At 34.9% G+C, this 23,023-nt stretch overlaps 1 protein-coding gene across 4 annotated transcripts in view; it reads left to right on the top strand.

The window, feature by feature from the left end:
* Positions 1 to 22,446, top strand: part of APLP2 (amyloid beta precursor like protein 2) — a 101,419-nt gene extending 78,973 nt beyond the window's left edge. The window contains exons 6-18 of one of the 4 annotated variants that reach the window (XM_074303795.1): positions 178 to 419; positions 1,672 to 1,839; positions 5,856 to 5,986; positions 7,092 to 7,166; positions 8,166 to 8,324; positions 9,102 to 9,230; positions 12,998 to 13,097; positions 13,734 to 13,886; positions 14,767 to 14,802; positions 17,595 to 17,677; positions 18,462 to 18,536; positions 18,966 to 19,121; positions 20,919 to 22,446. In XM_074303795.1, coding sequence (XP_074159896.1) covers positions 178 to 419; positions 1,672 to 1,839; positions 5,856 to 5,986; positions 7,092 to 7,166; positions 8,166 to 8,324; positions 9,102 to 9,230; positions 12,998 to 13,097; positions 13,734 to 13,886; positions 14,767 to 14,802; positions 17,595 to 17,677; positions 18,462 to 18,536; positions 18,966 to 19,121; positions 20,919 to 21,020 — 1,609 coding nt within the window. In that variant the 3' untranslated portion in view covers positions 21,021 to 22,446. The remainder of the gene's footprint in view (positions 1 to 177; positions 420 to 1,671; positions 1,840 to 5,855; positions 5,987 to 7,091; positions 7,167 to 8,165; positions 8,325 to 9,101; positions 9,231 to 12,997; positions 13,098 to 13,733; positions 13,887 to 14,766; positions 14,803 to 17,594; positions 17,678 to 18,461; positions 18,537 to 18,965; positions 19,122 to 20,918) is intronic. The other 3 variants (XM_074303796.1, XM_074303797.1, XM_074303798.1) reach the window with 3 other exon arrangements.
* Positions 22,447 to 23,023: the final 577 nt, after the last annotated feature.

The following is a 23,023-nucleotide window of genomic DNA, read 5'->3' as shown; positions in this document are numbered from 1 at the left end:
GTCATGGAGAACCTTACTAATAATTAATGTTTAGACTATTCCAAGCCATATCACTATGTTTTGACAATTGAAACCTTTATAGGAAAACTTGTGTGTGAGTGCTAAGAATTATTTGGTAGCTTAGAATTTGTGTATGTAGGATTAAAATAATCCTCATTTCTAATTTTGATCTTCCAGTGAATTTCCTACTGAGGCAGATATAGAAGATTTCACAGAAGCAGCTGTGGAAGATGAGGAAGAGGAAGGGGATGAAGAAGAAGAGGAGGAGGAGGAAGAGGAGGAAGAAGAAGAAGTGGTAGAAGATCGTGATTATTACTATGATAACAACTACAAAGTAGATGGCTATGTTGAAGAGACTCCAACTGAACCTAGCAGTGATGGGACTCTCTCTGAGAAGGAAATAACTCATGATGTTAAAGGTAATTCCTGGCTTGTCTGTGGGGAAGACTATGACTTTTCAATTCACATATAATTGAATCCTATTATTGTTAGTACTTCAATTTTAATCACTCTGTAAGTCAGAAATTAAAGAATAGTGTTTGTATTGCACAAAAAGTGAAATGAATTGTCAAGGAGCATTGATAGTCCCATTTTGACAGTTGGTAGGCAGTTTTCTTGGCAAGGTGCCCTTAGCAGCAAATACAAGTTGTGAGAGAGATACTAGATTGAATCATAAGCAGTTTTCTTTTGATATAATTATAGAATGAGATATAGGCATATTTAAAGCCTTACCATCAGTTGGAATGTTTAGGGTTTTTTTTTTTTTTTGTTTGTTTGTTTGTTTGTTTGTTTTTTAAAGACTGCTCGCCTCCTTTTACTAGGAAATGAAAGGCATGGTAGTCTACATTAATCTATATGTTAAACATATGTTAAATATGCTAATGAGATCTTGACCCAAGTAGAAAGTCCCTTTCTCTGTCCTTCCTCTATGTATCTGTATACACACATATATACATAAATATAAATAATGTTTATATATACACACATACATATATTCAGACACATTTATTCATATCCATCTATATTATATTATATATATGTCGTAAAGTCCCTTTCACTTCTCTTTTCTCCAAAGTGTAGATTGCTGTTACTGTCCAGAACAGCATTTCATAGTTAGAAATATTGATTAAAAAATTATTTTATCTGTATGTAACTGAATCAGGGCAAAAAATTTTAATCTCTTAGGTAAAAATTATCTAACAGGTTTAATAATAGCATACTGAAGAGATAAAGGTAATTTCCTGAAATTAGAGAAAGTTGCATGTTAAGAATCCATTGTAGAGCTGAAAAATAAAGACAAGCATAGGCCATAGTCAAGTGTCTATATTTAGGAGGTAGAGCTTTGGAAGATTCCAGGCCTCTAGTTGCACATTTCAGATAGCTCCATTTGTCATCTATTCATGATATTGTCATTAGGCATCATACAGTGCAAATGACTTTTAACTTGCATTTTCTTGATAGTTGCTTACCTTTTTAAATTAAGATCCCTTGGAGGTTGTGAGCAGTCAGGTAGCTTGTACTTGGGACTGGTTTTCCAGTTTTGATGCTTCCTGGATGTTGCATAACCTCTACAACATTGACCTTACCTAAAGGCTGCTGGTCTATAGCATGTTAAAAGCATTTGAAGCTGCTGCCTCTTCCCTGCTGACACTCTAACCCATCTCCACACAGCTGTCTGCTCCCAGGAAGCGATGACAGGGCCCTGCCGGGCCGTGATGCCCCGCTGGTACTTCGACCTCTCCAAGGGAAAATGCGTGCGCTTTATATATGGCGGCTGCGGAGGCAACAGGAACAATTTTGAGTCTGAGGACTATTGTATGGCTGTGTGTAAAACGATGAGTAAGTCCTGCCTCAGGCTGGCTCTGGGCAGCAAGCCCCTGTCCTGTCCGGTGTTCTGTCCCTTTTCTGGCCAGTCCCTGTGACCACATCTGTGTAGTGTGCCTTGCTGCTGACTCTTGCTGATGTTTGCAGTTGTTTTCTATTTGTTTTTGCTTTTTCATTTCTGTGCTTCCTAGATTTTAGGTTTCACTTTTCCTTTTGACAGTTGCAAGAACTCATTCTTTTGTCTGCTGCTGGTGTTGGTGATATATGGCTATTTCCTGGTTTGGCTCTAGCCGTCTGGAGATTTGTTTTTAGCATTTTGGATCGCTGACCCAGGATTTGGTTGTTTTGGTTCCTTCATTGGTTGGAATGTGCCTGGAAACTAAGATACTAGCTTGGAAAACTGTGAAATCAGGACATGCCAGTGTTTGAGGTATCACTGCTCATGCTTATATTTTAGATGTCAGTATTACTAGGTTCCTGTGGTTCTTGGCATGTACAATAGGAAGAATCCCCTGTACAACTAAGATGTTAATATAATGACGTCTTCAGGGTATCCAGGATGATGAACCTGGGCCTTTTTTAGATAGGAGTAAGAAGATTGCCTTCCCTTTCCCTGGCTGTTTAAGTAACATGTTCTTTTGTTAAGATTTCTTCCTTATTTTGCCGTTCTTATTAATATTCTTGGAACACATTCAAGGCCGTTCTCTGCATTCTGCAGTTTATTAGAATGATTAGTTACTACTTGATCTTGGAATTTGTTCTTGAATTTATTTCATTCTCCTTTTTGATATGTTCTAACCAAAACACATTTTCCTACCTCACCCTCCACATAATTTCTTAATAGTATTTTTTTCCTAATTACATATAAAGATAGTTTTCAACATTTCACCTTTATAAGATAATGAGTTCCATATTATTTTTCCATCTCCCTCCCCTTCCCAATATGGCAGATAATCTGATATAGGTTATTCACATATAATGATATTAAGCATATTTTCACATTAGTCATGTTGTAAACAAGAATCAGAATAAAAATCTGCCAATAAGGTTTTAAAAATATCTTCTTAATTTAATACTTTCACTTTGCATTTGTGGGGGCTTTGAGTTTAGCTTATGCTTAAAATTTATTTTTTTCCCTTTTAGCTTCATACATTTGGGGTGTGTGTGTGTGTGTGTGTGTGTGTGTCTATTTTAAATAACTGACAGTTGGCAAGTAGGCATACACCTGATAGCTTTGGAGACTTTGATGTTAAGAAGTTATTTCCAGCTGGGACTTATATGAAAGTTAGACTACACTGTAAAATGTATGTATGTTCTTCCAGAAGCAGGTGCATGCTTAGATGTAGAGATCCATTATTTATGATCAGTAGTTACAATTCATTTATTCACTAATTTATTTACTTTATTCATTATTTTTTTCCCTTTGCTTTTAAAAATGGTCAGTAAAAACCTGATTATGCAAATAACCAGAAACTTGTCTTTAGTTTCTGCTTAGATTTAAAGAATCTGGAATTAGATAGTAAGAACTCATTAAATTATATATGTTGCCTAAAATAGTGGTAGTGATACCTGTCCAGGACTCTTGTGAAAATTATTTAATTCACAAAATTAATATCCCCTTTACAGGCAAATTATGCCTATTGTGTTGTGTCTTTGGGTTTGGGGGTGTGATTGTATGTGGGGGTGTCATTTATAGATGGAAAAGACCTATTTTCAGCAGGTTGAATTTAGATGGAAGAAAAGTAAATTTCACAGTAACCTAACTGTACCTTCTGATCACACCCTACTTTTATATATAGAAAGATGTATTCTAATATATGACACTGCACTTAGAGCTACTAGAAGAGTCCTCTTGGATTTAAATTGTATCGACTATTTGTGTAAATATGGCCAAGTTGCCTTTGAATCTTCCCTTATTTATATGCTATGGATAATAATTGTGTAAACTTCTTTCCACAATTGTGAGGAAAATGTTTTGTAAGCTCCAAAGCATTCTCTGAGTGTTAAAACCTTTTTTTTTTTTTTTTTTTTTTTTTTTTTTTTTAAACTTCTGATTTGGTTTTCCCTAACAATCGTATGAGGTATGTCTTAATATCGTCATTTGTAGCTTAGAAAAGTGAGTCTCAGAAGCATTATTTGGTGAATGTCAACTAAGTCAGATTTAAGAATCACATTTGGGTTTCCTTTCTCCAATAATATTAGTTGTAAAGCCTTTATAATCAAACCAGGGAATGGTTGGTAGAAGCAGCAGTTTACATTTTCTTTACTGTCACTTAACTAAATGAGTGGGACTTGGAGGAAGTCACTTAAATGCTCTAAGTTGTCTGTTTCCTCACCTGTAAAAGGAAGGGTTGGATTAGAATGCCTCTGTGAGGTACTTTCTATTTTGTTCACCTATTAGTACATAAAATTCTGCTTTATGTTAAGATTCCTAATTTAAACTTGACTAACAAGAGTTGGAAGATATTCTACATATCTCTAGTTAAATTGATATATATTATGTGATTGCCATATTCTATTTTTATCATACTCATCTTTAGAAGAATAATGGATTACTTATTCTCATCCAAAAGTTATGCGTGTTTTTTACTATTTGAGTCAAATAATCTTCAACAGTATTATAATGAATGAAAAAAGTATTTTAAAAGATTTGGCCTAGTAATGTACAAAAACCCTTTGGCAATAGCATGTCAAATTTGTGCATTTTGGAATAATTAGTGCATGTCACTTAACGGCTTTAATCTTATAATAGCTGAGGAAGGGAAATAGTCACAGGGGTTTTGTGAAGACATCATTTTATAGGTTTTTGACATTTGTCTTTCATTTAAAGTTGTATGCATTACACAGTTGTGGTAGTTTTTTGTTTTTGTTTTTTTTTTTTAAACTATGTTGGCATGTCAAGGGCTATTCTGACTAACCTATGAAATCACCAAGGAAATGGTTTGACAAGAACTTCCATAAATATTGTCTTAAAAGTTTGGACAAATGGATTTGTTTCATCAATCTTTTAATCTTTTTTCTTATCATGTTGGCAGAATCAGCTGTGCAAGATAACTACTTTCCTGGGTCTAGATGTTTATATAGTGAAGAATATTTTCATTTTTAAATAAATTTTTTCCTATTTAATGGCCAGGAAATGTTAACTAAATGTATGTTCATAAATTCAAATGTAACTTAGAGTCAGTGTTTCCTGTCTTAGTTCAGTATGACAGCTTAGTTTTCCATGCTCCTAGTAAATATTAGGTTTAACATATGCTTTTCAGAAATATATAACTTAATTTTAAAGTTAGTTCTTTTTAGGTCCTCATAGAACCTGTGAAACAAAAACACAACTTGGCCTTTATACATATCACCTTTCCTTTCTCTTTCCATCCTCTTTTTCTTCCCCCTTTCCTCCCCTTCTCTCCTCTTCTCTTTCCCTTTTCTTTTCCTTTTCCTTTCTTTTTTCTTTTTTTTTTTTTTAATGCCTTGCTGTCCTATAAAGGAGGTAAAGAATTGAGAAAAAGCATATATAAAGGTGGAGAATAGAAAGAGAAATGAAACTAGAACATTCAGCTTTGAATAATTTAAAATCAAATATATGTTCATAAATCAAAGTTGGTTTCTTTTAAATGTCAGGTTTATTCTTTAGATCCATCTTGGTTCAGATTGACTAGTTGTGAAGAATAGAAGAATTTGAAAAGTGGCTAATAGTTAAGATTACAAGAAATTCTGAAAAAGGATAGAGTAAGTCCTTTCCCTTGCACTCATGAACTGAAGATTTGCTATTGCTGAAGATAATCTAGGTGGTTGATATATCATTAAATTTGATCTGGTATAGTTGACTAACATTTCTGTGTAGAAAATTGCTTATTGCAATATAGCAAAGTGAAGTCCTGGCAGACAATAGAAATTCTGTACTCCTTAGCATAACATAAGACAACCTAAGTCAATTTGCAGGTTCCAAGCCTCCATTTCTTCCAATAGGAGAGGAGCACACCATTTTAGCTCTATGTCTTGATTCCAAAACCTTTCTTCTAATTTTCTTTCAGTTCCTCCAACTCCTCTGCCAACCAATGATGTTGATGTGTATTTCGAGACCTCGGCAGATGACAATGAACATGCTCGATTCCAAAAGGCTAAAGAGCAGCTAGAAATTCGTCATCGCAATCGCATGGACAGAGTAAGCAAAGACTCTGATATTAGTATCATCAATTTGTCAGTTTGATGCTTTGCTAACAAGAATTTCATTGTCAAAAGCCAAACTTGGTACCCTACCTTCAGAGGCCTTCTAAATCAACCCCCTCCATTTTTTAAAAGTGGAAACTGAGTCCCATAGGCCTCAGTACCATAAACAGAATTTTTTGTTTCCTTTGCTTTTCTCATATTCCAAATATCTTGGCGCATATGACTATTTAAAAAAAACAAAAAAACCCAAACTCTAAATAACTATGATTACACTTTTCTATAGTTAATCATAGTTAACCCATTTTGGTTTCTTTAGTGAAACATCAAACTATTTTGAGACAACAGTTCTACAAATAGAGTAAAACATCACTGATAGTCTTAACCATTGGTCACCTGGGGGTACAGTGGATAGAACACCAGTCCTGAAGTCAGGAGGACCTGAGTTCAAATGTGACCTCAGACACTTAATATTTCCTAGCTATGTGACCTTGGGCAAGTCATTTAACCCCAGTTGCCTCAGCAAAAAAACAAAAAACAAAAAAACCCCAAAAAACCACCACCACCAAAAAACTAATTGATCACCTGACACAAATTACTTGTGTGTAGTTTTTCACATTGAGAACATCAGTTAGAAAATAGAGGCTCAGAATTCTTAAGAAGGCCTTTAAAAGTAGAACTTTTAAAGTTATATACCAACCTATGTATAGTTTTTACACCAATATTTTTTGAATTCAGAAAACAGGTACCTCAATCTAAAATGGCCAACTGAGCAATTGAGGTTTTGAAGATTCCCTGTGGATAGGGAAAACAGGAGTATGGAGTCAGATTGTAGATATATAGAAATATTCTAAAAGTGAACACATTTGAAGTAGTGCTAACCTAATTATACCCATACAGTGTTAGTCTTGGAAGGCGTTTCAGTAATAATCTAGTCCAACAGCCTCATTTTACTATTTGGAAATAACCATTAGAAAAAACGATAGGAAACTTTGCCCATAGATGTTCCCATATCGAGCTCTCCATGTGCTAAGGAAAAAACTATTCCCTAGAAAAGGGGGAGAAAAAACATTAGGTATATTCCTTAATTTTTTACCTTGTAGGTCAAGAAGGAATGGGAAGAAGCAGAACATCAAGCAAAGAACCTTCCTAAGGCAGAAAGACAGACCTTGATTCAGGTAGGAGAGACTGTCTATCTTTGGAATTCTAATACCTCTTGGTGTGGGAGAGCTTATTAAAAAAAGAAAGTTAATGTGCTTTGCATAGCTTGTGTTTTTATCTATCTAGTTAGCTTACCTCTCGTAGGAAGAAAGACAACTCTCCATCAGATCATCTTCTAGCTGATAACAAGATATATCTATGTCTTTCGCCATTGCTTTGCTTTCTGGAAGATGTCTTTTGACATTTCCAGTCTTATAACAAAAGACTTTCTGTAACAAAACTGAATCTTCTTTTTTGTATATCAGTTGAAAAGACAGAAAATAACAATTCTTGATAAACTTGATTTCCAGGTTTATAAGAATGTAACTTTTAAAGTACCAGTAGCAAAGCATGCCGTCTCAAGATCAATAGTATATCTAGGCTATAGAGGAAGTTATTATTCTTTCTAAATAGTTATTTAGGATTTTACATGGATTGATTGAAATAACTTTTTTTGACTGTCATCTTAAAAGCAGAATTATTTTATTATTTCCAGACTTGTTATTTTAGATGTTTAGCAATTCAGCTATATATTCACTTATTCTAGTGTATGGATATGGGTCAGTGATTTTAGAGCATGACATTCATGAGTCCAAGATCAAAGAATTTAATTCCTATGTATATTAATGAGTTTTCATAGAAAATATTCAGCACATTCTATTTTATCCTAAACCTAGTCAGCCTAGACTTGCCTAGTAATCCTAGAAGTGAATGGAGATGATTGAACGTAATATAAGATTTATAGTGTTTATCTTAAGCAGGCAAAATATAGTATAAAAATTAAGCTTTTACTTTCCCTAAATGCTGTAGAATTAACATCAGCCTTCACAAATAGGTACTCAAGCAGAAGAATCTCATTTCTCTTATTTGTAGAGCTCACATATATATTTGCATATGCGTGTTTCTCTTTCCCTGAATTTAATGCAACCTTTTGGTTTCTAGTAAATGGCATAATTTTCCTATTTCTCTTGGTATAGCACTTCCAAGCAATGGTTAAATCTCTAGAAAAAGAAGCAGCCAGTGAGAAGCAGCAGCTGGTGGAGACTCATTTGGCTCGAGTGGAAGCTATGCTGAATGATCGTCGTCGCATGGCTCTGGAGAATTACCTGGCTGCCTTGCAGTCTGACCCACCACGGGTGAGCTGTGTTCTTAGTTTATTCTTGATGAACTACATTTTTGTAAAAGAAGTTGCCTCTTTTGGATACCAATTTGTGCTTGTGACTTTGGTCAATATGGAGAAGCAGGATCAAACTAAATTGTGATATAATGCATCATTAAGTGTCCCTATGATAGCTTTTGCTCAGATTGAAGTGTAAGGAGAATAACAATAAAAATAGCCCTTACAAATTGAATCAAACTTTAATGTCTTAACATCTTCTCCTACCATTTCATATGAGATAAATGGAGCATAAAATAGCAAGAACTTGTTCTTCAAGCTGACTGTGAAAGGTTAATGTCCTAAATGGAGAGAGATTCATTTCCATGGTCTCAAATTTTTTTTCCCCCATTATTCCACCTTCATTACCTTCTGGACATGTTTGTGCTCTTATAACATGAGAATTGTGACCAGAATCTTTTAACTTTAATTCTAAATTAATAGATCAAGAATTAAATACATTACTAACTGTCATGAGTGGGGAAGCAATGAAAAGGCCAAAAAAAAAAAAAAAAAAAAGAGAGAGACTAGAATTGATGGATTAAGAACAGAAGTTGGGCTAATAATAGAGAATTAGTTACGTTCCCAATAAAAAACTATACTGAACTTTTATCATCACTGTGAATAGAACTCCAAAATTATTTCAACCTCAGAATAAACATATTGGAAATTGAAACCACCTTTGTCTTTTAGTAGTTGTTTTCTATTTTGTTTCTTCTACTTTAGTCACTGGATTTTTGCATTCTTCCTCCCTCAGCCCCATCGAATCCTCCAGGCCTTGAGGCGTTATGTTCGTGCAGAGAACAAGGATCGCCTGCATACTATCCGCCATTACCAGCATGTTTTGGCAGTTGACCCAGAAAAGGCTGCCCAGATGAAATCCCAGGTATGATAGATGTCATGTGATATTAATATCACATGACAACTTTATTATACATTTATAAGGACAAACAAGTTGCATAAAATTTGCATTTTCATGTTTAGTCATCTTTTTTATTATACTTCATTGTGGAAATGCTTGTTTTAATTTCATAAATATCGAAAGAAAAAAAAAGAAATTAAGGGAAAAAGTTTGAACCGAGTGAATCTTAGAGAAAGTAATTTGAGATGGTTAGTTGGTTGATTATGCATAGTACTTTGACATGAAAATCATAATCCATGAATAATGAGATATGATATGATATATATATATATATATATATATATATGTTGCTTGTTGCAAAGGAACTAGTTTTAGTTTTTGGACACTAACAACACCTAACTGTAGATATGTGAAATTGTATTTGAAAGAAACTATTTCTGAAGTGAATTGAATTTTTCCACATGGTTAACTTGAGCTGATTATGATATTGTCTGAAGTAATTAATTGATAGTTTGTTCACTTCAATCTGGTGATTTAAGTACATTACGTCAATAAACTTCTAACCTTGGAAATTCAGTGACTTCTATACAACTTAATGATCCATATTAGTGCTCACTGAAGTATTTTAATGGAGGATAAGATTTGCAACTGAATCACTTTTCCTTGGTTAATTTGTGTTGTAGCTATTAATACAGAGATAGTGGATACTCAGTTTTCCTATACACAAAGTGCACTTAATAAAGTAAGTACTTTTCCATTTTCAAGAACTAGGTGTCTCCTTTAAAAAGGAGCAGACACAGTGGTCAATCCCCAGGGCTAAACATTCAACTGAGCACAAACCGGAATTAATTTTATGGAGTATAAAACTCTGAAATTATTATTCTTTATCTGACACTGATCATTTAAAAACTGTCAGTTATTAATTGAATATTGTTAGGTACCTAAAGAAGAAATAGTCCTGTGGGATTATGCAAAAAATACATACATTTCATAGACCAACTTATTTGATCAGATCTGTGTCTTTTTTCTTAAATTTACTCTTCAAAGGGGAAAGGGATATTGTTTAAATACTTAGATGATCTATGATATCCCTTTTGCAATTTTTACTACATAGCATAAATTACAATTTCCCCAAATTTTTCTATGTGTACTTTTTTTGTTCATATCTTTGTTTTGTAGTTGGTCTGCCCAGTGTGGGCAGACTAGCTTTTTACTCTTAACATTTTTGGAGGTATTGACAAACATATTTAGCAGTTAAATAGACATTTTTTGCTTCTACAAAAATTTTAAATGAAAAGAGCAAAATGAAAAGCTGACTCTTTAGCTGTGTTGCTAATTAGAATTATGAAGCCTGAGATAAGTAAACAAAGAGAATTGTATTGAATTTTTGCCCTGTCCTACCTAAGGGTAGGCAGTTGGGCCTTATTCTTTCTCTTTAGTATTCTTATTTTATGTTATTTTTTCTGGACCTGAGTTTTCAATCAGGATTATGCAGCTCAGTTTCTCAGGGCTGTTGAGAGGTCCTGTTCAAGGTTATAGGATCCCAGGGACTTCCTGACTCTTGAGGCCTACTTTTTGTCAGTGATGCCATGGTGCCTTCCTGTGTGTTAAATTTAATTTTTCTAATATAAGTCACAAGGCTGCAGTGTAGAAAGAATCATATCACCAAGTACACAGTAGGAGAGGAGGGAGTCTAACTCCTAGAGTTTAAATAGCTTTATTTTTATGGTCATGAATTTTTGATTATCACAATAAGTGCATTAAACATTCTGTTTTATTACTGCTTTATAACTTTTCTTTTGTCATTTTGTGATATTCCAGTTTGATCTCCATAAGATCCCAGAGGTGATAGATTTGACTTTTATGCCCTTGTAACCTGTCTCCAAGTTTATGTGCAAAGGAAACCCATTTGTTACCTTTCATTTCTTTTAGTGTTTTTGCTGGTTTGTTCAGTTATAACATCAACACACTTATGTTAAAATGGGATATTTAAGTTCCATTTCATTTTGCATTATTTCTCCCAATATTCTGCTTTTCCATCAATTTATTTGACTGACAGACTGGCAAAGATAAAATTAAATTGCTTTCATGCTTACTTTTAAAGGTCAGAAAGATTTTAATCTACAATAAAAGCAGTTCCATTTAATTTAATTTTCCAATTCAGACGTTTGGCATTCTTGACTTATAGCACCCTCTGTAGGTAAAAATTTGTCAATACATGTTCAGTTTTCTCATGCACATCCTAGGTAGGATTTGTGGCTTTTGAACTATAGTACTTGATTTTGTTTTGTTTTGTTTTGTTTTTAGAAAGGGGAGGTCACAGGTTTTTTGGCTGACTATTAAAATTGGGCAGCTCTCTCACATTATCAAGGTGGATGTTTTATTTTAAATAACAGAAGTGTTAAGTATCTGGGTCCAGATTTGACCTCAAGTCCTCCTGACTTCAGGGCCAATGCTCTATCCACTGCGTCATCTTAATGGTCCTAGGCTTTTTTTCTGTCTAGAATTAGTTGTTACAAAATATGTTGGTAAGAAGCTAGAGAGGATGGGAACAACTGAAGGTGAGGATAATTTAGGGTTATGCCAATACTTTATGTATTTGAAGATTGAAATTAAAGTTTTCTGTGTGGCATCTATATTCCAGGCTTAGGAAAATGACATAGGAGTTAGAATGACTGATCCACAAATGCCTTTTGTTTCACTGGCCATGTAATAAATTTGAATATAGGAAGAAAATATTTTAGACTTTTTGACTATTGGATTTTATACAATAAGGACAGATATTAACAAGTTAGTTACTTAAACTTATGTCAGTTGTTTGTAATAAGTGGCCTTATTATAGATTTTAATACTTAAATACTATGGTGTTTTTATCTAGAAAAGAGTTTTACTTTGGGCTGACATTTAGAAAAACTACTTTTAGCAATAGTTTCAGCCTTTCTCTTGTAACTTTTTTATCAGATTTAGTATTTTTTGTCAAATACTAAAATTGTTTTGAATTTACTTTGGTCTCTTTTATTAGACCCTGGAGATAATAAACATTAATTTCTAGGAAGATAGAAGTAGGAGAATTCCATGATTTGGATTTTGGCCTCATATAATTGAAATTACAGTTCAGTATAGATATAGTTCATTGTATTTGAATTCTAATAGTACTTTAAAGTTTCCAGCATTTATTTTTGTAAGATTTTGATTTCCAAAATTTTCTCTTTTCCTTTCTCCCTCCCCAAGACAGCAGCCTTCACCATATTTTAGGTGATGAGTGTTGATTTAGACCCCAGCTTCTTAAGCTAACTGTGGTTTGCAAACCCATATGGGTTCTTGTGACTAATGTGGGATTGTAAAATTATGATTTATTTTCAGTAAATGTTTTATTTGTGTGCCTATCTAAACCCAGGATCATGTAATAATTTCTTGGGGTAAAGAGGTGTCATGAGTGGAAAAAATTTAAGAAGTTTTGGACTAGACTAACCTCTTTTTCCAAGCTATGTGAATTAATCAAACTGTATCTTAAGTTTAAAATTAAATAATAGGCAGAATTATGAGTGAAGTCTATATTTACTAAATTCCTAATTTCTAAACCCTAACCTTAATTTCTTCTGGGCATGGATTTTTTATATTTTATTGTTAAAGTATTAATTTAGTCATTAGTGATGAGTGGGTTTTTATTAGTAAGTTGTGATAATTTGAGATTTTGAGTGGTCTGGAAATGGTCTTGTAGGGAGATATATTTTAGTGGTTGCTATTGAAAAAGGAAAGCTACCAGTTTAACTATGATTGTGTCTGTGTAGGTAATGACTCATCTCCATGTCATTGAAGAGAGAAGAAATCAGAGTCTGTCTCTGTTATACAAAGTACCTTACGTGGCGCAAGAAATCCAGGAAGAAATTGGTAAGTAGCAGAAGTGTTAAGTATCTGGGTCCAGATTTGAACTCAAGTCCTCCTGACTTCAGGGCCAATGCTCTATCCACTGCGTCATCTTAGTGGTCCTAGGCTTTTTTTCTGTCTAGAATTAGTTGTTACAAAATATGTTGGTAAGAAGCTAGAGAGGATGGGAACAACTGAAGGTGAGGTTAATTTAGGGTTATGCCAATACTTTATGTATTTGAAGATTGAAATTAAAGTTTTCTGTGTGGCATCTATATTCCAGGCTTAGGAAAATGACATAGGAGTTAGAATGACTGATCCACAAATGCCTTTTGTTTCACTGGCCATGTAATAAATTTGAATACAGGAAGAAAATATAGGGTGTAAAATAGCAAGTATACAGGAAAGTGTCCTATTGACATTTTTTTTCTTCACAACTGCTATTTCTCAGTCTTGTTTTTTCCTCCCTTCCTTTCTATTCAACCAAGCCAAGAACACTTATCTAACGTCATATGCATTTGTACCTTCAGACAGTTTTGTTCTTGAAATCCTTTGAAAACAAGGCATATGAAAAGTCTTTTTAATTTTATTTTATTCTCTTTTGTTCTTTGCCTGTTTTTTGTTTTTTTGTTTGTTTGTTTGTTTGTTTGTTTTTAAAAGATGAATTACTTCAAGAACAGCGTGCTGACATGGATCAGTTTACCTCCTCCATCTCAGAGTCTCCAGTAGATGTCCGCGTTAGCTCTGAAGAAAGTGATGAGGTTTCACCTTTCCACTCATTCCATCCTTTCCCATCCTTACCTGAGAATGAAGGTATGTATGGCTGAAAGTATGACTCCCTGTCAGGGAGCCAGGACATTGATATCACTTATTTTGAACACTGAGATGGATTTGATGGGAAGAAGAGAGAGTTTTATGTCTCTACAAAGAACTTGGAAAGCTTTGAATATGCACTGAAAATAAACAAGCTTCTGGGTCTAATGCCATTGAGAATTACTATCAATAGGCTGCGGATGGGCATGTGCCTCAGTCATTACATTAAATCCTTAGTTCTGTTACCAGAAGGGGAATGATGGGATATGTAGAAAGTGGTGGGATTGGGCTTTGCTTCCAGGTCAGAAGAGCAATAGAAATTTCCATTATCCTGATTTTCTTGGAGTACAAAGATATTTGATTAAGCATAATTTAATGATGCCCTGTTTCATTACTTCATTTTTAAAGCTATTTCTCCTACCATATTTCCTCACGTTCCCTTGAAAATGTATACCCTTTTAATTGGCCAAGGTTCTTTTTATATTTTAAGGGCACGTTGTTTTGGTTGTACATCTAACTGGATAGCTGGAAGTGACAATATTACTTTGCCAGCATATCATAGATAATTCTAATTTAGATTCTTCTTTTTTTTCTCTCCCCCTAAGGAACTTTTATCCTGCAGATTAAGCTTCATCTTTTAAGGGCATACTATCCTGCAACTACCACCAAAGGCCCAAGAATGCTAAACCAGAGTATTTTCTAGTAAATCTTTAGGTCTTAATAGTAGGAGGTTTCAGGAGTTTGTCTTGTTTTTAATACAAAGCCCCTTGTTCTTTACAGAAGTTGAAAAAGCTCTAAAACAAGAATCTTGAAGGAGAGCCATTTTCTTTTTCTTAATCTCCTCTTTTTTGCTATTTTGTGTTGTTTTCCCTTCTGCTAGACACCCAGCCGGATTTGTACCATCCAATGAAAAAAGGTTGGTTTGTAAAAGCTGCTCCTTATAAGCCTCACATCACTATTCCACTTCCTCAGTGTGTTGGTAGTTTCATTTTATGTTTCATACCATCACCTGATTTTTTTTTTTTTTTCCACCTCATTTTTCAATTGTGGCACTGAGGGTAGCCAAAGAGGGCCCTCTGTCATAGTTATGATTTAGCTTTCTTACAGAATATCTGATATATAGTAGCTAATGGAAATACCTATGTCTTTGAACTTAGTCTTGGATTGTTGAGGGATATTTTTGTCAGCAAGAAATATTAGTCTTAGCCACTGATCTTTCTTGTTTAAGCATTTCTTCATCACTTTTTATCTTCTTTTTTAGAAGTCTTTCATCTTCACAAGACTTTTTTTCTGGCTTGTAATGTTCCCTAAGTCATTAGACATTATGATGAAGAAAAGGCTTATTTGGAAAACAAACTGAATTTTTAATGACTTCCGTAGTTGGTAACTTTGAGAGACAGTTTGGTGTAAATGAGTAGAGGCTCTCTATGATTTGTCTTGTTATCAGGAAAGTTCCAATTCCTGCCTTTAACAAATAAATATTTAACAAATAACAAATCCTGATGTGACCAGGAGAAAGTCTTTTAAACTTTGTCACAGGTAACTCAGAAGATTATAAAATATGGTTTGGTTCCTACTTTGCACTTGGAGAAAGATTTGCCCACACAAGGGCAGTCATGTGTAATTGTTCCTCCAAAAACATTACACATTTTTATGTTGCTTCTTGGTTTATAGAGCACTTGAAGGTAGTAAACATGTGGTACCTATTATACTGTTGAGGAAACTAAGAACAAGAAATGGGAACTTGTTCAGTTATAGCGCTATATGTTTGGAACAGCATCCTAGGTTGCTTTTAACTTTTTTGGTAGCATTGAACTGTCTCCAGTTTACCGGATTCTCTTGTTTGACATCTTTATATAAATAGGATATGGCCAAGAGCACTACATAAACATTCTGTGGTTGTTAAAGTGGTCTATGGTTGAGTATATTTAGGGGGGTCTGGATAGTACATTTATATCAATGCATCCTCATCCACCTTAATGTGAATTTCCTATTAGAGAACAGTGTCCTTATTTAATTAAGTAGTATAAGTATAGAACCACTTTTAGCATGTTTTTGGAAATTTGTCTGCATCTCTGTGTCACTTGGACTGTTAATTAGTGAAGTTGAGTTGTCTTCCAGAATTTTTTTCAGATGTCATATAACTATAAAGTATATCCTTCCTTTGTGTTAAGACATTTAATTTGTCATTATCTATTTCTTTAGGGTACATTGTTGACTTATTTTAAGATGTTACTTACCACTTGCTCTCTAGAAATTACTTGTTTGACTTTTTGAGGCCCCAAAATCAAAATGAGTTGTCATTTTAAAGAAATACTGTAAGTTGAAGCACAAAAAGAATTAAGCTAGTTTCAGTTGCTACTTGGAATTTTTTATCTCATTTAACTTAATGCTGCCATTTATTTTTTTAAGGTTTTAGTTCCATAAAATGTGAGCTTTTAAAATTAAAGTGAGCAATACTGATCGAGGCAATAAATTTCCAGGTAACTTTGAGAGACAGCTTGGTGTAAATGAGTAGAGGCTCTCTATGATTTGTCTTGTTATCAGGAAGGTTCCAATTCTTGCCTTTAACAAATAATATTGATGTGACCAGGAGAAAGTCTTTTAAATTTTGTCACAGGTAACTCAGAAGATTATAAAATATGGTTTCTTAAATAGTTGGAGCATAGCTTTGCTGTTTCCTTGGCTTTTTTTAAAACAATAAAACCTGTCCTTATTTAACTTAACCAACAGCCAAGTCTGCAGTTCTTCCTTAAAAGGGAGGCTTGAGAAAAATTGTGCCTGTTTTGGCTTCAGTATAATGAGTTAATGCGTCATGCTTTAGCAAAGCTGAAAACTCAGCAACTCTGGTAGCTCTGTTATTAATTGCTGAATATTAAGTACAGTTTTAGTTTGTGAGCTGAAAAGTTTTGTTTCCCTGACTTAAAGTTTCATTGTCTTTTTTGCTAGGAAGGGTAGTACCTTTACATATGCTGATATTTGGGTAGAACTCTTTACTTTCCCTTCCTTTGTACCTTTATCTCTTCTTCCCTTCTCCTCTTTTCCTTTTTCTGTGCTTCTCTTCTTCCCTTCTCCCCCCAATAATTTTCTCACTTTCCCTTTCTTTGCTCCCCCCTTTCCTTCCCTCAATATGTAATCAGTCTATATTTTACATTTAAAATAATAAGGAATTTGCTTTCTTCTTGAGTTTTGTTTCTGGGTTTGTTCACACTATGATACTTGGTGTTATAGAACTATAAATGTGTGATGTTGGATTGTGATATCCTGTGCTGGTAGGAGGATATCTTTAGATTAGAAATATTCCCATCTCTGGGTCAAGGATTGATTTCATTCATTGTTCATTCTGAAGGGCACCAGCATGTCATTGCAGGAGCAGGTAGGGGATGATAGAAGTTGATCTATATTATCAAAGATGCATTATTTAAACTTTAATTCATTCCTGGGAACCTCTCAGGGCTTCAGCTTCCATTTTTCTAGGTCAGTTCTGTCTTCCTTTTCATCATAATCACATAATCTTCAAAAAAAGCACCAGTGTCACTTTTCATTATAGTTCATAGTACATCTCCTAAAATGTAAAGGGGAAAAAAACAATGTAATATCAGTTGTATGTGAAAGGTTCCCCTATTCCTTCAGTGGTCCTTGATATTAAGAGGTTTACATTTGGCCAGAAAATTCTTGAAATCTTATTAGCAATATTTTTGTGCATAGGATCTGGTGTGGCAGAGCTAGATGGATTGATTGGTGCTGAAGAGAAAGTGATTAACAGCAAGAATAAAGTGGATGAGAATGTGGTGAGCCTTCTTTTCTCTCCTCTCATTTTCATTTTAAAAGTATAATTAAAATGTAGCATCGTTTCACATGCTTTACAGATGAATAATCATGTGTGCATTATCCTTATGGTGCCAGAAGATTTAGTAGGTCTGGGTTGAAGCTGCTTACAGACTTACTATCCTGATTTACGTCTGGGTTTGAAGAGGGAGTAGAGAACCTCTATTATAGCAGTAGCAAGACTTGCTGAACTTTGGAGGTTGGGGGGAGGAAGATTTCTTAGCAGGAAAAACTAAATGAGGCCACTTTTAAATGAATGGAGGATTGGTAACTTGACTGAGGGCAAAAGTTAGGTTTGACTCTCTGATTGCCCGGGGATATATCTTGTTTTCACAGTCCTATTCCTTAAAGCTGTACTTTCTGGGCTTTAGTTATTGAAGTTTGATACTTTAAGCCAAGTCTACTGGCCTTGTGGATCCCAAAATATTGTGCCACATCGATGGGAGATTAGTTTTTAAAGTAACCTTAATGCAGTGTCACGATAATGGAAAGTTTTCATGATAGAATGAAGAACCAGCACTCCAAAACCACTTGGACGAGCTGCAGCATAGTCTTGCCCTACATAACTTACTTCCAATTTGAGGGATGGAGCATGGATGGGCAATGCTAGTGACTGGTGTCCAGAGGTATATATTTGACTTCCTCTGCCACATTCCTGTTGGTATGGAAGATGAACAATATCTCCCAAGTGTTCCATCCTACATCTCCCCTTCTGCACAGTCACTGACCCCTTCATGACTGTTTTAGGTCATTGACGAAACCCTGGATGTTAAAGAAATGATTTTCAATGCTGAGAGAGTTGGAGGACTTGTGGAAGAGCCGGTATGTATGTAGTCCCAGGGCATAGTGCCATTCTTTCTGAGGTTTCTCTATTCCCCCTTCCTTCATTTGAGCTGGAAAGGAGAACTATATTAAACCTGCTTTTAACATATCTTCAGCATCTTGTTAGTTCCTGATTTTTCAGACCTTTGGGAGATGACCTTAAAACCTTTGTCTAGGGGCTTATGCTTGGGCACAGATTTGGAGTTTTCTGCCAGTGTCTACATATGTTCATTTGATTGAGAGTCATGATATATATGTGTTTTGGTGTTGCATTGTATTTGAGGGATAGATGTCTAGTTTCTTATGGGTATCCATTACTTGAGTGCCCTCAGTGAGGCACTAGCTTCTAGGGAAGTTTTCATTGTGTACAGAAGATAACCTGAGGGTTCTTGGTGGTTTTTTTCCCTTCTTGGTGGGTTGTTATTTCAGGAGTCTGAAGGATCACTACGGGATGATTTCAGCCTAAGCAGTAGTGCTCTCATTGGCCTGCTCGTTATTGCTGTAGCTATTGCTACTGTTATCGTCATCAGCCTGGTGATGCTAAGGAAAAGGCAATATGGCACCATTAGCCATGGGATTGTGGAGGTAAGAAATAACTTTCTGTTATTTTGATTTGGGGTTGATTTTGAGTTTCCAGACCATTATGCCAAGTATTTCTTGAAAGTTTATCATCTTAACCTTTCAGGTGTTTGATACATTTAAGTTTTTTCAATTGTATTGTTCACTGAATTATTAGATCTTAATGAAAAAGGCTCCCAGAGCTGAATTGTATGTCCAAAATTGAGTTGTTTGTTTTCTCCACAGCCCTACTTTCCCTTTGCATGATTCTACTGCCTTGATTATCTTTATGAATAGGTCTAATTATACCCTTCTTATTCTTAACCTCTACTAGTTGAAGTTCAGGCTTAATTCCCTGTGATAGGATGCAGTTACACTTCTCCAATCTTATCTTTTTTTTTTTTTTTTTTTTTTTTTTAATATATATATATATATTTTTTTATTATAGCTTTTTATTTACAAGATACATGCATGGGTAATTTTACAGTATTGACAATCGCCAAGCCTTTTGTTCCAATTTTTCTCTTCCTCCCTCCACCTCCTCCCCCAGATGGCAGGTTGACCAATACGTGTTATATATGTTAAAGTATAAATTAAATACAATATATGTATACATGTCCAAACAATTATTTTCCAGTCTTATCTTTTTTGTTCCTTTTCTGTGGTCCATGGATTGCCAAGCTAGAAGGCCCCTTAGTGGTGACCAGATATAATTGATTAGTTTTATAGATGAGGGAACAAATCCAAAAGCTTTGAGTTACCCCAGAGTCGCATAGTGAGTAAGGAGACCCTCTATGATTCTGGATCAGGATTTGATCCAGTTCTTCCAGACTACAAGTTCACTGGCATCTTTATTACACTGGGATGTTATTACTATCTTGATCCCATCTTATGCTGCTCTCCGTGCTTTTGAGTATTCTCCCATCCTTTAAATCCCAAAAGAAAAGTTAAATCTCTAATTTTTCACTTCTCTGTGCCCATCAATCCACTTACATAAACTCTAGGTTCCAGAAGGGCAGGGACCCATGCCATCTTATTTTTGTTTCCCACCTAGCATCTAATGCAAGTCTTCCACTCTACAGAGTAGTGCTCCTTAAGTACTACTGCTTGAGTTACTGAATTCTTTCACAAGAATCAGAACTTCTAATATATAGTTGAGACTTTGATTTTGTCTCTTGGAATAACAATACATTATTTCATTAAGGGAAAACATTTATTTGGCTAAGAGATTAGTTTTCTCTTCTAAGGTTAGATGACAAACTTTTTTTTTTTGAGGGACAGGAAAGCAGGTTAAGAGGAATAGAGTATAAAATTGACAGTACTATTTTTTTTTTCTAGTAGAAGAAAGCTGATTTTTAGAATCATAATTCAATACATAGGAATAATCAACATATAGTAGGTTATCTTTTTATAATTCCTCCTAAGTCATAATTGGATTATCTTATCACCACTACTTAGACTAAAACAGCAAGTTACCATTTTCACTATGTAGATTATTGACTCAGACTTGGGATCCTGAATTCAATTGTTTGAAATACATCTTGAGTAAAGGAAATTCAGACTCATACTGTTTGGGTGGTGGGTTTGTACTGTTTGACCCTTGAAGGTCCAATTATTTTAGACTTAGGTTTCTTAAACTTTTTCCTCTTGTAACCTCTTTGTACACATTTATTGATGTACAAATCAAACATTTATTGATAATCATAATTTTGTGATCCTCCCTCCACATTAAGTGATGAGGTTCTATATGGGGCTGCAAAGTAATTTAAGAAGCTGTGTTTTAGATTATCTAGCCTTGACTTTTACTGTGCAACATTTTCCCAGGTTGATCCAATGCTCACTCCTGAGGAGCGCCACCTGAATAAGATGCAGAACCATGGTTACGAGAACCCAACTTACAAATACCTGGAGCAGATGCAGATTTAAATAATGTGAAAATGTAGCACTCCTGGTGGGAAGGGAGGTGGTAAAAGGCGGGCCAAAAGGGTCCAGTGTTTTGGATCAACTACTGACCAACTGTTGCTTCAAGAGGATTTCATCTTACATTCAGAACTCCTGGATCATTAAGACTATAAGTACTACTGTAGAGTTGCAATTTCCATTCTTTTAAATGGGTGAAAAATGATAATATAACTATATGATATATAAATCTTCTTAAATGAAATGAAAATTGATCTATTGCAGATATATGACTGTAGTTTTTTCTTTTTTTAAATTAATCTGAAAATCCAATTCTATTGTATTGTCTCACACAAGCTCTCTCTATAAATGGAAGATGTTGATTTTTATTTCTAATAGACTGTATATGAAGGTCGTTTGTACTGCATTGTATAAATGAACTTGTAGCTCATTTATTATTCTGGCTTTTATATATAAAAGCAGTATTCCTTTAAATGAACTTGTGGAAAGATGCAAAGTGATCAAATGAAAGGTAGAGATGTAGTGCTGGACCACTGCAGCACATTGTGTGGCATCTCTTAAACATTACTTTTTAAAGAACTAGTTTCTTAGAGATCTGGTGCTTCCACTGCTGGGTTACTTGGTGTTTGCATGCACCAAGGTGCATTTGAAGAACCCAAGGTTGTGTTTTGAGATCTTTCCGCCAGCATGATGTACTCAGATAGGGCAGTAACTGTAACCACTTTTTTTCTTAAGTCTGTTCTCCTTTAAGTCTGTGCAGTTGTGCTCAATGCTTGCCATCCCTCTCTGTTCTGTTATGTAACTTACTGTCCTTTCCTCCTCCCCCAAACAAAATCAAGTTTATTTGACTTTTCTCTTTCCTTGAACAAAGCTTTGAATTTTTGCTTCATTGACATTTGCCCTTTTAAACATGTTTTCATCTCACCACCTCTCCCTTGCCCTCTTCATCAAGTTATTTGGTGTCCACCTGTAGAATATTTATAATCATGGGAGGGACTGGGCTGCTTATAATATTCCTGGACCTGGACATTCCCCATCTCTGCCATGGGGAGAAGGAAGAAAAGGTGGGGAGAACTTGAATGTTTGCTTTCATTTGGAAAAAAGGATACTGCAACTTTTATAGAAAACTGGATCTATAGGCACCATGGAGAGCAGTGATGATTTTTGTTGCATTCACCATCATGTCTTTGTAATGCTTGTATAGTTGATGTTGATGCTCACGACTTTTTTTAAATTTGGAGGTTCTGGTAACCTGTGGTGTATTTTTTCTATTTTTCTGTGACTTTTTGGGTTTTCCCTTTTTTCCCCCCTTCCCACCCATGTCTCTCCCACTATGCACAGATTAAACTTAACCTGCAAACTCCTTAGTGTGGTCTGTGGGGAATGTACAAAGTTTAAACACATCAATAAACACTTTAACTTCCACAGAGAATCCTTGCATTATTCATTGGCATCATTTATTTCTATCTCTAAATAACTGTATCTTTCTAAGAAAAGTGGTTGTTTTATTGGCAGGTTTCAGGATTAGTCTAATTATACAAAGAAGCCCATAGGTTCTGAGCCCAGAACATTTTTCATGTAGGGATCTGGGTAACCTTGGTAGCTCCCTTCACTAATGTGTAAATTCCTATCCAGCCTTTGAATTATATTAGGTAAGTGCTTGAGGCAGAAAGGATTTCCCTGACTTGCTCAGGTTCACATCGCTATGAAGTATCAGGTAGGAATTTAATTCCTATTAAATCCTGCCCACTAATAGTGTCTCTTATTTTGAAAAATAAAATTGGGAAATCTGCTCCATGAATATTCATCTTGAAATACTTGGACTTCTGAAGCACGGTTCCTGAAAGAATAAACAAGGCCTATATTTGGATTTCTGCAGTGACTTGAAAGCATTCTCTTGTGATTTGTGAATTTTTTTCTGTAGCCTGCTGCCACTAGAGGGCCCCAGTCTCTTGTCATGAGGAAGGTGGCAAGTGTTTGCTTATTTGATCTTCCACAAGTGTTCTGTG

This window comes from Sminthopsis crassicaudata, chromosome 3 (genome assembly GCF_048593235.1).
Source record: "Sminthopsis crassicaudata isolate SCR6 chromosome 3, ASM4859323v1, whole genome shotgun sequence".
Lineage (NCBI taxonomy): Eukaryota > Metazoa > Chordata > Mammalia > Dasyuromorphia > Dasyuridae > Sminthopsis > Sminthopsis crassicaudata.
Note: the sequence above shows the minus strand (reverse complement) of the source record. Positions and strands in the feature narration are given on the sequence as shown.